The 15682-nt window shown below is 43.8% G+C and overlaps 1 protein-coding gene across 2 annotated transcripts in view; it reads left to right on the top strand.

Annotated features, from left to right (window-relative positions):
* Nucleotides 1–15682, top strand: part of MTHFS (methenyltetrahydrofolate synthetase) — a 116829-nt gene that overhangs the window by 55379 nt on the left and 45768 nt on the right. For both annotated transcript variants that reach the window (XM_069222983.1, XM_069222984.1), the window contains one exon: nucleotides 11637–11898. In XM_069222983.1, the coding sequence (XP_069079084.1) occupies nucleotides 11637–11898 (262 nt within the window). The remainder of the gene's footprint in view (nucleotides 1–11636; nucleotides 11899–15682) is intronic.

Here is a 15682-nt window from a genome sequence, read left to right as displayed (position 1 = left end):
CTCTTCTCTGTGGCTGTCGGACTGCTTCAGCTTGCCCTCACAGTTCCATTCTCAGCCTGCAGAGGGTAGAATATGACTTTTCCTCTCCGAATAGAGCTCTGTCATATTGGACAGATGGTCTTGCAAATCATTCACACAGGCAATGTTCTGCCGTTCATTTCCTCCTCACCTTTTTTCCCCAGTCTCGGAGCAAATCATTGCACAATCTTGCTGCAAGAAGTCAACATTCTGCTGACCGAAGTGCTGGATTGTTGGGGAGGGGTGGTGTTCATGTTACTTTTTCTTACTGAAGACGGTAGAAGCCTCAGGCCTATACGGGACATCTGCCTACTAATTGCCTTTTTGAGGAAAGACAAATTCAAATTCCTTATTCTGTCTCAATTTTTTTCTGCTGTCAACAGAGGAGACTGAAAGGTATAACTGAACTTTCAAAGATGTTCATCATTTCCCAATGAGGCTTGAACTTGGTGTTGACGTTTGTTTTGTGTATATCTTTTGAGTCAATTGCACAGCTACTCACTGTGGCTACTGCTGTTTAAACCATGAATACACAAACGTTGTGGGGTGTAGCTGGAGGGAAGTGGACTATTAGGCCCTGTTCAGGAAGCGCTAGTTGGACGTGTATTCTCCAGGTAGGGAATGGGTGTGGAGAGTGGCTGTGCCTTAGAGGGAGTTCCCTTTACGGACTAGGTGGTCTCACACACATTATAGTGTCATGCTTCATCATTTGACCACCTAGCACCACCCAGGTAAGATGATACTACCTTGCCGGACTCAACATCATTGTTACAAGAACTGCTGAGGGAGTGCTGAAATTAGGTCTAGCTGGATAGTACAAGGGATCCAGATAAAGAATTGGTGAATAATAATAAGATTACCTTACAAATCACCTGTTCCACTTGGGGATTTTTTAATGTAGGTGTTCGTAGGTAAGAATAAAAACCAGGGTAGGGACTCTGTTGAGAATGATGACTCAAGGAGTCTAAAAGTAAGGGACCAACATGTTCCTGCCTGCGCTAAGAGCTGGAAGGTCTGGGGCATACATCAGGGTCGGGATCCCTATAGGACAAGGAGCATGGTTACATGCTCGATAATATGGAAAGTGCTCAAATTGAATAAATATATGTAGGGCCTACCTGAATATATTGTTTTGGGAGAGGCCTAAAGGAAAAATAAGGTAAACAGTGGTGAAATTAAAGTGCCACTTCAATCAAAAACACAGCACACAGGGGTGTCAGACACATGCAGTGGATGTCACACTCAAACACATGCAGGAGAAACTGGGGACCAAAAGGCAGGGGAGCCTAAAGAATTGGACTTACCCTGCGAGAAAAGGCGGTTAGCCTCTGATCTGGAATATAACGGAGGGGGGTTGCCCCTTATAGTCCCACTCTGTGGGAAAGACGGAGCATTAAACCTAAAAGGGCGAAGAGCTAAAGGAAGGCCATAGCAGGTAAGTGAATATTAAAGAAGGAACCAGTATCAGTAGAGCAGTTAAGTCTCTTTGCGTAATGCTGGGATGATGCAGATAATAAATATTCAATAAAAACGATTAGAAAACAGATAAGCTTGTTGTGGAGCTAATCTCCAGTCAGAGAATGCTGTTCTAGGGTAAGAAAAACAATTCTGTAATGTGAAAGTCAAAGGGGGCAACTTCAAAGGATGCAACCGGTAGAAGCACTTACGGTCTGTATTCCAGCCTCTTGAATATTGCATTGAGGGAGCGCTGGGTATTTAAGGACCTGGTAGGTGCCAATTAGTCAAATTCATACCAGCTGATAGGGTTTTCAGGTGCACATCCACTCGCCACTGAGGGCCGAGGCACCGGAAATGACTACGAGACGCCGTGCGTCTAGTCTGGCCTCGGAGTGCCGGGAAACATAGTCCCTGCCCTCCGAGGATCGTTTGTATTGGCAGTTGCCATAGCAACCGGGCCGATTGTGCGCTCTGCTTCGATTCAGCGGAGTCGCACGGTCTGGCACACGTTTGAGCTCCGTGAAACGGAGCGAGCAGAGGGGGTGGAGGGGGGCAAGAAAAAAGGGGGTGTGGTTTGATGTGGGAGGAAAAGACAAAGAAGACCCATCACAGGAGAGCAACGGGATTGGGGTGGGGAGGTAAATTAAAAGGGGGAGTGAGAGGGAAAAGTTTCTAAAAGCCAGAATGAAGATGGCGGGGGAGGGGGGGTTCAGTTGAGGGGGGTTTGTTGGAGGTTGCTTTGGGGGAAGAGGGGAAGGAAGAAGGGGGAGAAAAAAAGAGAGAGGAGAGGGAAAAAGAGAAGAAGAGGAAAAATGAAAGAACAGAAGGAACAAAAGATAAGATGGGATAAAAGGAAATGGGGGCAAAACAAAGGGGGGTTACTTGGGACGAAGGGTGGTAGGAGAAGGAGAGAGTAGGGAAAAGAAACTGGTGGAGAATGGGGGAATAGAAAAAGAAAGGGAAGAAAGACGAGGGGGGAGGGAAAGAGGGAGAAGGGAAAGGAGAGTCTAGGTGATGGTGGAGGTGATGTTGTTTTTACAAAGCTGACCATTGGATATTGTCGTTCAGTCCCAGTCGCTTCTTTCTTTGTGCCTTTCCAAATCAGGAGGATGTCGTCGATGTAACGCTTCCATATCCTGATTTGGTCATAGTATGGGTTTTCTTCAGTTAAAACGAATTCTCTCTCGAAATGATCTACATACAAACAAGCTGGACACGGGGCAAAGGTACTGCCCATCGAGGTCCCATGTACCTGGAGGTAGAAACTTTTGTTGAATTCAAAAAGGTTTCTTGTGAGTGCTGTATGTGCAAGATCTAAGACAAACTCTGGGATTGTCATATAGTCCCACGTGCTGTTATTCAAAAGATTGCAAATGACTTCAAGAGTAGCTTCCTGCGGAATGTTCTTGTTCAAGGACTCGACATCTAGAGTTATCAAATATTCATTTTCTTTGTCAAATTCTAGACCGTCTAGTAAAACAAGAACGTCTTTGGTATCTTTTAGGTATTTTGGTATTTGTTTTACGTATGGTTGCAGAAACAAATCGCAGAATTGTGAGAGAGGTTCGAGGATAGATCTGATCCCGGATACTATAGGCCTCCCTGGAGGCGGGTGCTTCTTCTTATGTATTTTCGGTAGAATATCGAAATATGGTATTTTAGGATTCTCTTGGTTAAGGAAGGCTGCCTCATGCTTAGTGATCCATCCATTGTCTAAGCCTTTAGTTATTAAGAAGGCTATTTCTTCTTTGATCTCCGGTGTTGGGTCTCTAGACAGTTTTTTGTAGTGCAGTGTTCCCTAGTAGACGTAGGCACTCTTCATTATACGTGACCGTTGGGATTATTACTGTGGCACCTCCCTTGTCTGCTGGTTTGACTGTTATCGAGGTGTCATTAGTAAGTTCTCGCAGGGCTACTGTTTCCTGGGTACTTATATTATGGAATACCTCAGTGGGATTCTGTCGTAAGTTGTCTATTTTTCGACTCTCTGATTTCTCAAAGGCAAGCACCTCCAGCGGCATTTGGTGACTCTGAGGAGTAAATCTCGATTTTGGTCGTAGCCCAGTATTCCTGTCTTGTCCTGTGTTCGTATCAGGACAGTCCAGGAAGAAGGTCTTAAGTCTTATTTTTCAAAAGAATTCCGCTATTTCGATTCTCAGCTTAAAGATATCTAGTTTTGGTGTAGGAACAAAACCAAGGCCCTTCTCCAGGGCTTTTAGTTCAGTGTCTTTTGACTAAGGTTGATCACCGTGGTTGATCTAACTGCTATATTTTGCTTGTGCTCGGTATCTTGCTGTCTGATTGTTCCTCTCTTGGTTTCCAGCTTACTTCCTTCTTCTTCTTCCTCCCTCTTCCTGTAACTCTTCCTAAAAAAGGGGCATTAGGGTAGGCCCAGGGTACGGGTGGTGCCGGGTATAGTGGGGGTTGGAATTGGGTGGGAGGCTCATAGTGGGGAGGCCATCCCCATGATTGCATATTTAATGGGGGAAACTGGGAAACTACGTGTGGATGATTCCATCCATTCCTAAGGGTGCCCCGTCGTCCTCGTCTGGGGTCTGTGTCTGAATCAGAACTCGTGTACCCTCCTAAGGAGGTATCGGACAGTAGGGAAGATTTGGCGACATAATCCTCCTTCGAGTATGGGTATACTTTCTTTAAAGCACATTTTTGCATGTCTTTCTGTAATTTTGTGATTTTTCGTTGGGTTAGATAATCTTTAAATTCGTTGATGGTCTTATTAGTTTCTTCGAACTTATTTTTGAAGGATGCTGTTGCCAAACCAGTTTTTAGATTGTTTTCCGCTGTCTTTATTTGTATTACTAGAGCTTCAGATAGTCTGGTTGCTGTTTTTATAATCAAGGTAAGCCAATCTCGTGTACACTTCCAGGCTATCAAGGAACAATCTTTTCTGAATTCCCTATCTTCTAAGAAGATTCAGGGCTCAGTGGTCACGAGTAGTCCATTCGGTGCCGCATTGTTATGCAGGTATTCCGTCAGGACAGCACCGTGGAGAATAGTTTTTATCTGTGTCCTCTTCAATTCTATTAAGGTGTCTCAGTCTCCCATTTGTGCTATTTTAGTTAGTGAGGAGTCCCCTAGTAAAGATGGTGCAGAGAGGATGGCCTGGAGTTCCTCCTCATCGTAAACTATTCCTTCTGCCATGGCTTGAAGCCTGTATAACTGATGCTCTTATTGGTTGCAATAATTATTGATTTAAATGTTATCTCGGTCTTTTCACAAAGGTATTATTGGTACAGATTATAAAGTCTCACAGCTAGCCGCTGTACTATACTGTTGAAACACAAGAGGAGAGAGTCAGGAGTGACTCAACCCCACACATGCTCCCGTTTTAACTAGAAAACCGTAAATACACAAAAGGTGTGGGGTGTAGCTGGAGGGAACTGGACTATTAGGCCCTGTTCAGGAAGTGCTAGTTGGACACGTATTCTCCAGGTAGGGAATGGGTGTGGAGAGTGGCTGTGCCTTAGAGGGAGTTCCCTTTATGGACTAGGTGGTCCCACACCTATTATAGTGTCATGCTTCATCATTTGACCACCTAGCCCCACCCAGGTAAGATGATGCTACCTGGCCGGACTCAACCTCGTTGTTAAAAGAACTGCCAAGGGAGTGCTGAAATTAGGTCTAGCTGGATAGTACAAGGGATCCAGATAAAGAATTGGTGAATAATAATAAGATTACTTTACAAATCACCTGTTTCGCTTGGGGATTTTTTAATATAGGTGTTCGTAGGTAAGAATAAAAACCAGGGTAGGGACTCTGTTGAGAATGATGACTCAAGGAGACTAAAAGTAAGGGACCAACATGTTTCTGCCAGCGCTAAGAGCTGGAAGGTCTGGGGCATTCATCAGGGTCGGGGATCCCTATAGGACAAGGAGCATGGTTACATGCTCGATAATATGCAAAGTGCTCAAATTGACTATATATATATGTAGGGCCTACCTGAATATATTGTTTTGAGGGAGGCCTAAAGGGAAAATAAGGTAAACAGTGGTAAATTGAAAGCGCCACTTCAATCAAAAACACAGCACACAGGGGTGTCGGAAACATGCTGTGGATGTCACATACAAACACATGCAGGAGAAACTGGGGACCAAAAGGCAGGGGAGCCTAAAGAATTGGACTGACCCTGCGAGAAAAGGCGGTTAGCCTCTAGTCTGGAATATAATGGAGGGGGGTTGCCCCTTATAGTCACACTCTGTGGGAAAGACGGAGCCTTTACCTTATTTTCCCTTTAGCCCCCTCCCCCCAAAAAAAAATATATATTCAGGTAGGCCCTACATATATTTATTCAATTTGAGCACTTTCCATATTATCAAGCATGTAACCATGCTCCTTGTCCTATAGGGATCCCCGACCCTGATGAAGGCCCCAGTCCTTCCAGCTCTTAGCGCTGGCAGAAACATGTTGGTCCCTTACTTTTAGGCTCCTTGAGCCATCATTCTCAACAGAGTCCCTACCCTGGTTTTTATTCTTACCTACGAACACCTATATTGAAAAATCCCAAAGCGAAACGGGTGACTTGTAAGGTAATCTTATTATTATTCACCAATACTTTATCTGGATCCCTTGTACTATCCAGCTAGATCTAATTTCAGCACTCCCTCTGCAGTTCTTTTAACAACGAGGTTGAGTCCGCCCAGGTAGTATCATCTTAACCTGGGTGGGGCTAGGTGGTCAAATGATGAAGCATGACACTATAATGTGTGTGAGACCACCTAGTCTGTAAAGGGAACTCCCTCTAAGGCACAGCCACTCTCCACACCCATTCCCTACCTGGAGAATACGCGCCCAACTAGCGCTTCCTGAACAGGGCCTAATAGTCCAGTTCCCTCCAGCTACACCCCACACCTTTTGTGTATTTACGGTTTTCTAGTTAAAACGGGAGCATGTGTGGGGTTGAGTCACTCCTGACACTCTCCTCTTGTGTTTCAATACTGCTGTTTAAAACCATTTTCCTGGTCGCCATCACCTCTGCACTCTGAGAGTGAAGTGTAAGCACTCTCGGGTCAGCTGCCCTACACCACTTTCTTCCCAGACAAATCAGTGCTGCACACCCGGGCTGCGCCTTACCCAAAGTTGACTCATTTTCACTTCAGCTAATCTGTCAGCATGCCAATGTTTTTTTATTTTATTTTGCCGCCTCACCCTTGTAGGGATGAAGAGAATCTCTATAGGCTGGACTTAAGATGGCTGTGAGTTTCTACACTGTCCGCACCAAGGACCGTTTGTTGGAAGATCAGCTCTTTGTGGGATTCTCTGGAGCAAAGAAAGGGATAGTGGTGCAGAAATGGATCCTGGCAAGATGGATAGTCCTCTGCATCCAAATCTGCTATACACTGTCCAAGAAGCAAACTCGTGGGGGCCTGCAGACTCATTCCCACAAGGCCAAGGCTGCTACGGTGTCAATAGAGGTTCCTGTTATAGATATCTGCATGTTGTGGCGTGGGTGTTGCTGCATATGTTCATGAAACACTACTGTCTTGACAGTTGGACTAAGCGGGAAGGCCATTTTGCCCACTCAGTCCTGCAAGACTTTCTGATCTGAGAACTCTTTGCAGACTCTTTCCTCCTGTAGTATGTATTCTAAAGGTGAGGATTCTGTGGTTAGAAGTATCCATCAAAACAAGTTACTTACCTTTGGTACTCTTGCTATTGGATAATTGTAGATTTCTCAATGCCCTCTCAACTCCCTATTCTGTGGAGTAGATTCCCAAACATCATCAAAAGATTTCAAGTTAGAATATGGTACACTGCCACCTTCAATTTTTTCAAAGTGCTTCCCTTTCGAGGGCTGAAAGGAGAAAGATTAAGAAACTGGCTTAAGTGTGCAGTAGTAGCTTTCATATGCGGCTCTGCTTTGTCACTTCTGGGACCGTACGGAATCACTACAGAGCCACGTGGCACCACTTATTGCAGTAGGGGTTAATCGTGGTAAAAAGTCTCCAGGTCCAGTCTAACGCCAGGGGAGATTCAGTATCCACCAAAAGGAGTGTTACTGAAAGCAAGTAGCTTACTAGTTTTGGAGATCCGACCAGATCTGACCAACTATTTAGTCACACTGCAGTATAGCCCTCTTGCAAATTTATCACGCTAGGCATTGTCACAGTGCAACACCTGCCACAAGTGCACAACCACATGCTTGATATGTTGTGTGAGAGTGATACCATTGCTTATTTTATGAAAAACCAGCGGCACAGAATCTTCTTTAGGAGGCCGCAGCTGGCATCGCATGAGCCATCTTCACTTTTACAGCGGTCTCTGCCACGTCACAGCGGGGCTGGCCTACAGCCTCCAATGGCAGCTTTAGAGCATAATAACAAACAAACTAAAGGGCCATCCAGTACATTATGTTAACAAAATTTACAGTTGATATGACCCAATAATGCAGAGTTTTTGGCAGTTATTTTAGTATTTCTGACCTCCACAAAGTTTAGGCGAGCAGTTAATTATACAGAAATATTTAGGCGGCCCTGTGGGTTAAACATCTATTCAGTTGAAGAGCGCATCGTATCTTGGAAGCTGGCAGGAATACAGAAGTCTCATTCCTGAATTTTGTTCCCTCTTTCAAAGAGCAACGTGCAAACCAAAAACACTAGCTGCCATACGACCATGAACAACAGTGTGAACGTGTCCTTGAGCCATGACATAGAGGTAACTGAATCTATTACATCTGATATTCAATGTACGTCGGTAGAATGAGCATTCAATTAAAGCCTGCAGGTTTTGGGCCCCATGGATTTCAGATTATATTCTGCATGAAAGTGCTGCGCAAGAAAGAGTCCCCCATGATTGGCAAGCAAAATTGCACCTTTGCATGCATTGAATGCAGCACAGGAAATCGGAGATACAAGGTGGCTGGAAGGAGCAGATCATAATCCAGCTGTAAATGAATCAAATAGTTTGTGCCGTGGAAACATTGCCTAGCAACATATCAGACACAGTACTGCAGTTATAATCTCTTCTGTGGTTACAAGCAAAAGAGCAGAATGGTGTCAAACCAAAGTGATACTTGCAAAATGGACTGTCAGCCTAAACGAAATCACAGAATTGTTTAGACTTTATTGGGTTCTGTGCAGTACAGAAGCAAGCGAAATACAGCTGACCAGGGATGTGGTGCAGAATGAGGATGCATGTGGGACGGCTCCATTAATTAGAAGGATTTATGGTCTATTTAGGCAGCGAAGCTACCACTAGAGAATGTGTCTCCTTGGACACATATTGCCTGAATGCCAGAGACGCCCTAACCATTAAATTAAAACAAGCCTAGCACTGAGGTGTGGACGAAACAATGGAATGAGGTGGGGGACAGAGGTACGAAGACGCAAGTAGCCCACTGAGAGAGTGCAAACAACAAATTTACTCTAATAGAGTGCTAAAAGCAAAAGAAAAACAAGCACTTGCAATGAAATGGGTCTCACATTTGTTTGAGTTAGAGCTATTGGCGTTGTAAATTCATAAGTGAACTTTTCTTGCAACATAAACAAAGTAATGGCAAGTAACTAACAGTTACTTGTCATTGTTTGTTTTTCAGTACTGGGGTGCTTTATGTAAATCGCCCCAATACTGTTGATCCAGAGAAGGTCGACCTAACTACAAAAAAGTAGTCCAGAAACCATCCATAAAACATGGATGCTGTGAATGTTCGCAGTAGTTGGCCGGTGCGCTCGAGGAGGGCTAAACCCTGGAAAAAGCATGACGTATACATGCCTTTGACAAATTAAATCGAGGGAATTTTTAAAGGCAAGCCTACGAATGAATGAAAGTAATTGGCGTGAGATGGGCGTGGTTACAGCCCACAGAATCGATGACAATAGGTCTGAAGCACTTGTGTGCTCGACTTAAAAATAGTGTCTTTAATGTAAGCAGTGAAAGGATACAAGTTAGGCAATCAAAGCTATGCTCCAAGGGAGTAACAAGTACAAGAAGAGGAAGGGAAGTTACTGAATAAGAAGCAAACAAATTAGCTTGACAAGAAAGCCAACCACTATTGAGCGATGGACTTACCCAAAGCCCACTGTAAGATGCTGTTGGCCCCCATACGTCTTTTGGAAACAGCAGTGAGACCTAAAATGTTTCTTAAGCGAGTTGTTAAGCACACCTTCTGTGCCATACCGCTCTTTCACAGGCACTATTCAGTGAAACGCTGGTTCCTCACTTGCAGCTCTGGACACCTCATGTTCACAGTATGCATGGGGGTACATTCTGTTTGGCTTCTCTAAGTGTCCCAGTGTGCCACTGAGCAATGCATTGCATTCTTGCTGTTCTTTTCGCCACCAGCATGAAACTTGCCCTTAATAGCATCTCAACATCACTGCAGGAACATCCACAGATGCAAATCACTTAATCACACAGCAAGCTCTGAAGCAGAACACAGGGCTAGCATCGCATAGAGCAGAAAATCATCGGAATGGGCCCGGTGAGGAGAAGGCACATGGAAGTGTGTCTGGTATTGCAGGACAGTGAGTTGCTGTTCCACAGCCCGTGGCGCCTGCACCCACAAGCCCCACACCATGCTGACTGCACTGTTTGGGTCAGAGAACCTTTCTCTTGCCTCTGTTGCTGGGATTGCTGAACAGGGGCATGTTACTTTGGAAGATGTAGACTTTGTCAGTGTTCATTGATTTCGGATGGTTATGAGGTGTGAGAAGGAGCTAAATAATGTTTGAGGATGTAAGTACATGGAACAAATCGGTGTCTAAAATTGGTGAGCTGGTTTGCATTGCGAAAGTACTCTATTGCTTACTTTATTTGGTTTTAGTGTTTTTATAAGGGGGCTAATGTAATGGATGTTGAGTTTAGTTAGGTGTGGACATGGGTATAGATGCTTCCTTCATGTGCTACAGATTGGTGGAACCTTTCCAACTGTTGGTGTAGATTCATTTTGCTGCAAGACTCAATGGCTTTGATGCCCAAAAATTTAGGTGGCGGTCCGTAGTTTGAGGAGCACCCAATTACAGATAAATAGAAATTGGAGCAAGTGTTTTAATCATTTTATACATAAAGCAAGATCATTTTAAATATCTAAAAACTGAAACACATCTTTGCGTAGTTTTCTTTATGTGTAGTTTTCTTCACTGAACTTACAAGACTGGCTCACTGACTCTTTGTTCCTGTTGGCATCCCCATACCTGCATCAGACTCGGCTCAAATCTGTTTTCTCCCCCGTTTTGCTAGACCACTCTCTCCCTTTCCTCCTTGCTCAGCCACATACTGACGTAAGGTCCAAGTGCTTTTAATACCTATCCACAATTTTTTTTACTCCATTCTCACTATTAATCCCCCGTTTCTTTTACCCACCGTGTATCCTCTAACCTCCAACTACTCAACATCTACACTTGCCCGCTCTGTTGCTCTGCATTGACTCGCATGCTTTCCGTTCTCCCATTTTCACTAATCTCACTATCAAAAGAAAGAGTCCATCAATTTTCTTTAAATTAAACAACAATATTAAGCTTTAAGGATCGAATCATTTTAGAATTGCTAAATTTCTTTGCATTTGTCTTGTTGTTCAGTTACATCAAAGCAGTTAAATAAGATTTAAAAAACCCATGCTTCCGATTTGGAGACGGTTTCTTCTCATTCCAGCTGTCTCTATGGGACAGCTTTACAGGTGCCTTTCATGCAGCCTGAGATCACTGCGCTTCGTGTGCTGATTGTATGATATAGACAAAGTTTGATTATTGGTGCAAAATAAGTACTCCCAATCTGAATTTGACAGCAAAAATAAATTTCTATTGTATGCAGATTGTTTTAAATTAAGTACACAAAAATGAGTTCCCTTTTAAAAAGTTTGGACGCTAGGTTGCTAGGTCCCTATTCTAGGTCCCTATTTTCTGGCACCTGTTCACTTCATCTTTCTTCAGAACAGTAAGCAATCTCCTACCCACGGTCGCCTTGCAGCACAGTCGAGGACTGTTGGCTCTCTAGATGCTATCTTCCTCTTCCTTGAATGCTTTGCTAGAGGGATCTCTGTCATTGACAATCCCATTCCCTCCATGCAGCTATGCTGTCCTCCCTTCGAGCTGTCTTGCTCAAAGCATGAACTTTCCTTAACGACCGTCCTTTTCTGCTTTGTCTAGCTGAACTCCCTTGCTGACCAGTTGATGATCTGTAACGCTGCACTTCTTTTTCCCTTGCAGCTCCTTTCACATAGTAGGTACAGAGAGTCTCAACGTGTTGCCATCTATCTCAGTATGCCCGATGAAGTGCAGACAGGAGAGATTATCCGTGACTTGTTCAGGTGCGGTAAGGAGTGCTTCATCCCAAGGTATCGTCCACGAAGCAATCACATGGACATGGTGAAGCTGATGTCAGTGGAGGAGATTACCAGACTTCCCGTCACCTCTTGGAATATTGCTCAGCCGGCCGATGATGAGACACGAGAAGAAGCCTTGTCAACTAGTGAGTGTATCCGCCTTTTCTATATGTTCTCACACTGTGAACTACCTCTTTATTCACCCAGGGAAAGCACATGCTAGCTTGAGTGTCTGTGTGGTATTGTTTGTGTGCCAACATGGACTCATGTTTTCGGAGTGTGTCAGCACATAAACTTTATTGTTATCCAAAATGCACATGTTGTCTATGTTTTCAAACTGTACATTGCGTTTATGTAGTGATTATAGCGTGTCTACCTTCTTTTTTCAGTCATGGTGTATATTTTGTTTGGCTTAATTGGATGTCCTATTTGTAGGCATTCAACTTGTGGAAATACTTTCCAAGCATAACCTGCTGCCACTTTATGTTCACATGTCAGGGATGTTCTTTTGGTGGTACTAAAGAAATTTAAGACAGTCTGATTATGAAACTCGACACGTTCAGGACTACAAAATGTTTCCCAGTGGGTCTTGTTTAATCCAGTGACAATTGTAATTCCAAGTGAAGTAGACAGCAAGTAGCCTGTTGGCCCATGATTTGGGAACACTTACTAGAGTTGCTCCGACAATTCATTCACCTGCTTAAAGTGTTTCTTTTTTCCGTTATTGTGTGTATATTGGCGCTGCCTTTTGTCTGCAGGAGCAGCTTAAGGGAACTATAAACCTAGGACATCTGAATTTTTTTTATAGAAATATATTACCTAATGGCAGTAGCCAGGTTGTAGTTTTAGTTTGGACCAAATTCCCATAGACAAATCGTTCTTTGTTTTGCCAGTAACTTTGGCAGCACCATTTGATGAATCTTCCCGATATTTTCAAAACTCATACGCTGATTACTTCAGCTGCTGTCTTGAAAGTTTTGGGGGTGACAAGCCAGGGCTCGAGAAAAAAGGGTAGTCCGAAAACACTTTTCCCCCAAGCAGTTTCCCATAGGGATTTTGATTATGATTACAACCCAGACCGCTGAATGAAATGATACCGAATTTGGCAGAAAGCTAGATCTTGGTCCAGAAAGATCTCTTTTCGTGATTTGTTGTAAATTCATTCAGTAGATTTTGTGTTTTTAGAGAAAAAATAAATCTATCTATGGACGTGGATCGGAAAGTTGTCATGCTGAGGTCTGATTGACTGTCAACACTTCAACCAGGAAGTGTTGGCAGCTGTCTTGGGACTCTGACTCAGCTGAGTCCCAAACAAAAAGTAAAGTAAAAAGAGAAGGGGGCAGGGTAGAAATACTCTGACCACCTAGGATGTGGTGGTGGGGTCCCCCATGGACCTCTCTGGGGCCAAAAAGCATTTTTAAAATGTTTCCTGTGAAAATCAGAGGATCCGCAAATCTTTGCAAAAAAAAAAAAAAGAAAAAGTACGCCCACCCGCACTTGTTTAAACTTTAGCCACTTGGTGGGCCAGGTCCTGGGGGCATATCAATATTCATATATTAGAGAGGGGGCCGTGCAACCCCATTCCCCCCTCCCAAGGCTGTTTACTGCCCCTGGGACCACCACCTCCCCGAGGCACGGTGTATCTTTACAAGGGGGGGGGAGGGTCACGCAAGGTGGTGGTCTTGGGCCCTTTTCGGCCCTGGGACCACCACCTACCTGGGGCCACGCTGATTTTTGCGAGGGGGAGGCAGGTCAACCCCGCCACAAAAGTCAGATGGCCAACCCCTCCTGTGCACCACTCAAGGCCATGTTTGGTGCAGGGTTGGGTGCCTACGGGGGGTTGGCCACTGCAGCCAGGACCTACAGCAAAACACTGTTGCGCACAGCCAAAGGGTGTGTGTGGTGTGGGGTTGGGTGCCTATAGGGGGGTTGACCGCACACGTCCAAAGTCCAACCCCCCCATTGTGCACAGCCGTAGGGTGTGTGTGGGGTGGGGTTGAGTGCCTTCAGGGTGTTGGCCACAGGGCCTGCAGCTAACCCCCGCCATGACGGTTGGGTGCCTATAGGGGTTTGCCGCAGGTTTGGATTAACATTAGGTAATTAAATATTTAATTAGAGATTTACTGACAAAAACAAAGGTTATAGGGACTTTATAGATAGGAAATATAATTTTTTTTAAACTTAGAAATTCACCCCAAAAAAACCCAAAGTTTACAGGGACGTTATAGTTAATTTCAGATTTTACACACACAAAACAATAGAAATTAAACAGTTATCGTTTCTTGAGACAAGTATAACTATAACTCGTGCCCTAAGGTAACTATAACTTGCACCCTCGCCTTGCACTGCTACTTACCCTCACATATTACAGCAGTAATGACTTCTATAATGACATCATTTATAACATAACTGCAACATTTGCATTAAAATATTGATGAGAAAACTGCATGACGGGGGAGTGAGTTATCTTAGGGCATGAGTTAAAGTTTCTTGGGATGAATATAACTAACTGTTGAATTTCTATGGTTTTGTAAAATGTGAACCTAACTAGAACATCCCTTTAACCTTTTTTTTTTTTTTGTGTGAATTGATAAGGTTTTTTTTAAATTCTATTTCCTAACTATAAGGTCCCTGTAACCTTTGGTTTTATATATATATATATATATATATATATATATATATATATATATAATATATATACTATTTTTTTGAGTTAGGATCGTGTTTCCGTTAGGAAATGCATTTTTTGTGTTGCTAATAAGTTTCAGGGTGGTCTGTCAAGCAGGGATTGGGGAAAAAAGGGGGTCCCAAAACAAGCTTTACCCATTCATTTTTCTATAGGAACTTTAGACACAGCTACAGTCTAAACCTCTGAACGGGTTTACACCAAATTTGGCAGAAAGCTGGATCTTGGTCCAGAAAGAGTGCTTTTTGTGATTTGGTGTGATTCCATTCTGTAGTTTTTGAGCAATTAATCCTCAAAATCTTTATATATCTAGGGACATGGAGCCTCCACTGATCCCAACTGATTTCCTGTTGAGATCTCGTTGGCCTCTACCACTCAACCAGTAAGTGGTGGCATGCATCTTGGGACTTGGTACTCAGTCTCAAGTCCTTAAAAAAAAAAGTCTGTTCCTGGAGCCGAAACTTTTTTTTTTTCCCTTTTAATTTTGCTGCAAATTTGCAGAGGATTTGCAAATCTGCAGCACAATTCAAATCATAAACTAGCGGGGCTGCCATGACTGATTATTAAAAATAATACCCTGGAGGCTGACATCTTTGTTAGTGGGAAGGGGCTTCCGGCCCCTCTCCAAGCTGTTTTTGGCCCAGGGGACCCCATTCCCAGGGCCCGAATTATGTTCTGTGGGGGGTGGTGGGAATGTGTCCCCTCTCCCTAAGCCTCATGCAGCCCAGGGGTGTGTTGCCCTTCTCCCCAGACCTCCTTAGGCCATGGGGACCCCATCACCCAGGGCCCACTGTATTTTAAAGAGGAGGAGAGTTGCATAGCCTCCCTTCCCGAGCCTTTAAAGGCTACGGGGACCCCATCTCCCAGGCTGGCTGATTAGCTGTTGTTCTGCTTTACTTCAGATTGAGACGAAATGGAAGGAATACCAAGAATGCAGCACTCTTTGTCTGAATAATGAATTTATTAAGATGCTTCTTAAGTGTCATGCACAGACAAAAATAATGTGAGCTTTTATTTCAAAGGCAGTAATGTAAGTGCAATTCTGAAAATAATCACGGCAGTGAAATAATAATGATCATAGAACTCAACATTGGTTATTACATGTATAAATATATATACTACGTATTCACATGCATTTTTAGTTCTTATTCTTAGCTTTGCGTTGTGCATCACCATGGGGCTTGACAGTGACATCATCCTTTTTGCCAGCATCAAGCTGTTGAACCCAAACGACTGGAAAGAGA

This window comes from Pleurodeles waltl, chromosome 3_1 (genome assembly GCF_031143425.1).
Source record: "Pleurodeles waltl isolate 20211129_DDA chromosome 3_1, aPleWal1.hap1.20221129, whole genome shotgun sequence".
Lineage (NCBI taxonomy): Eukaryota > Metazoa > Chordata > Amphibia > Caudata > Salamandridae > Pleurodeles > Pleurodeles waltl.
This window is presented reverse-complemented; position numbering and strand designations above follow the sequence as displayed.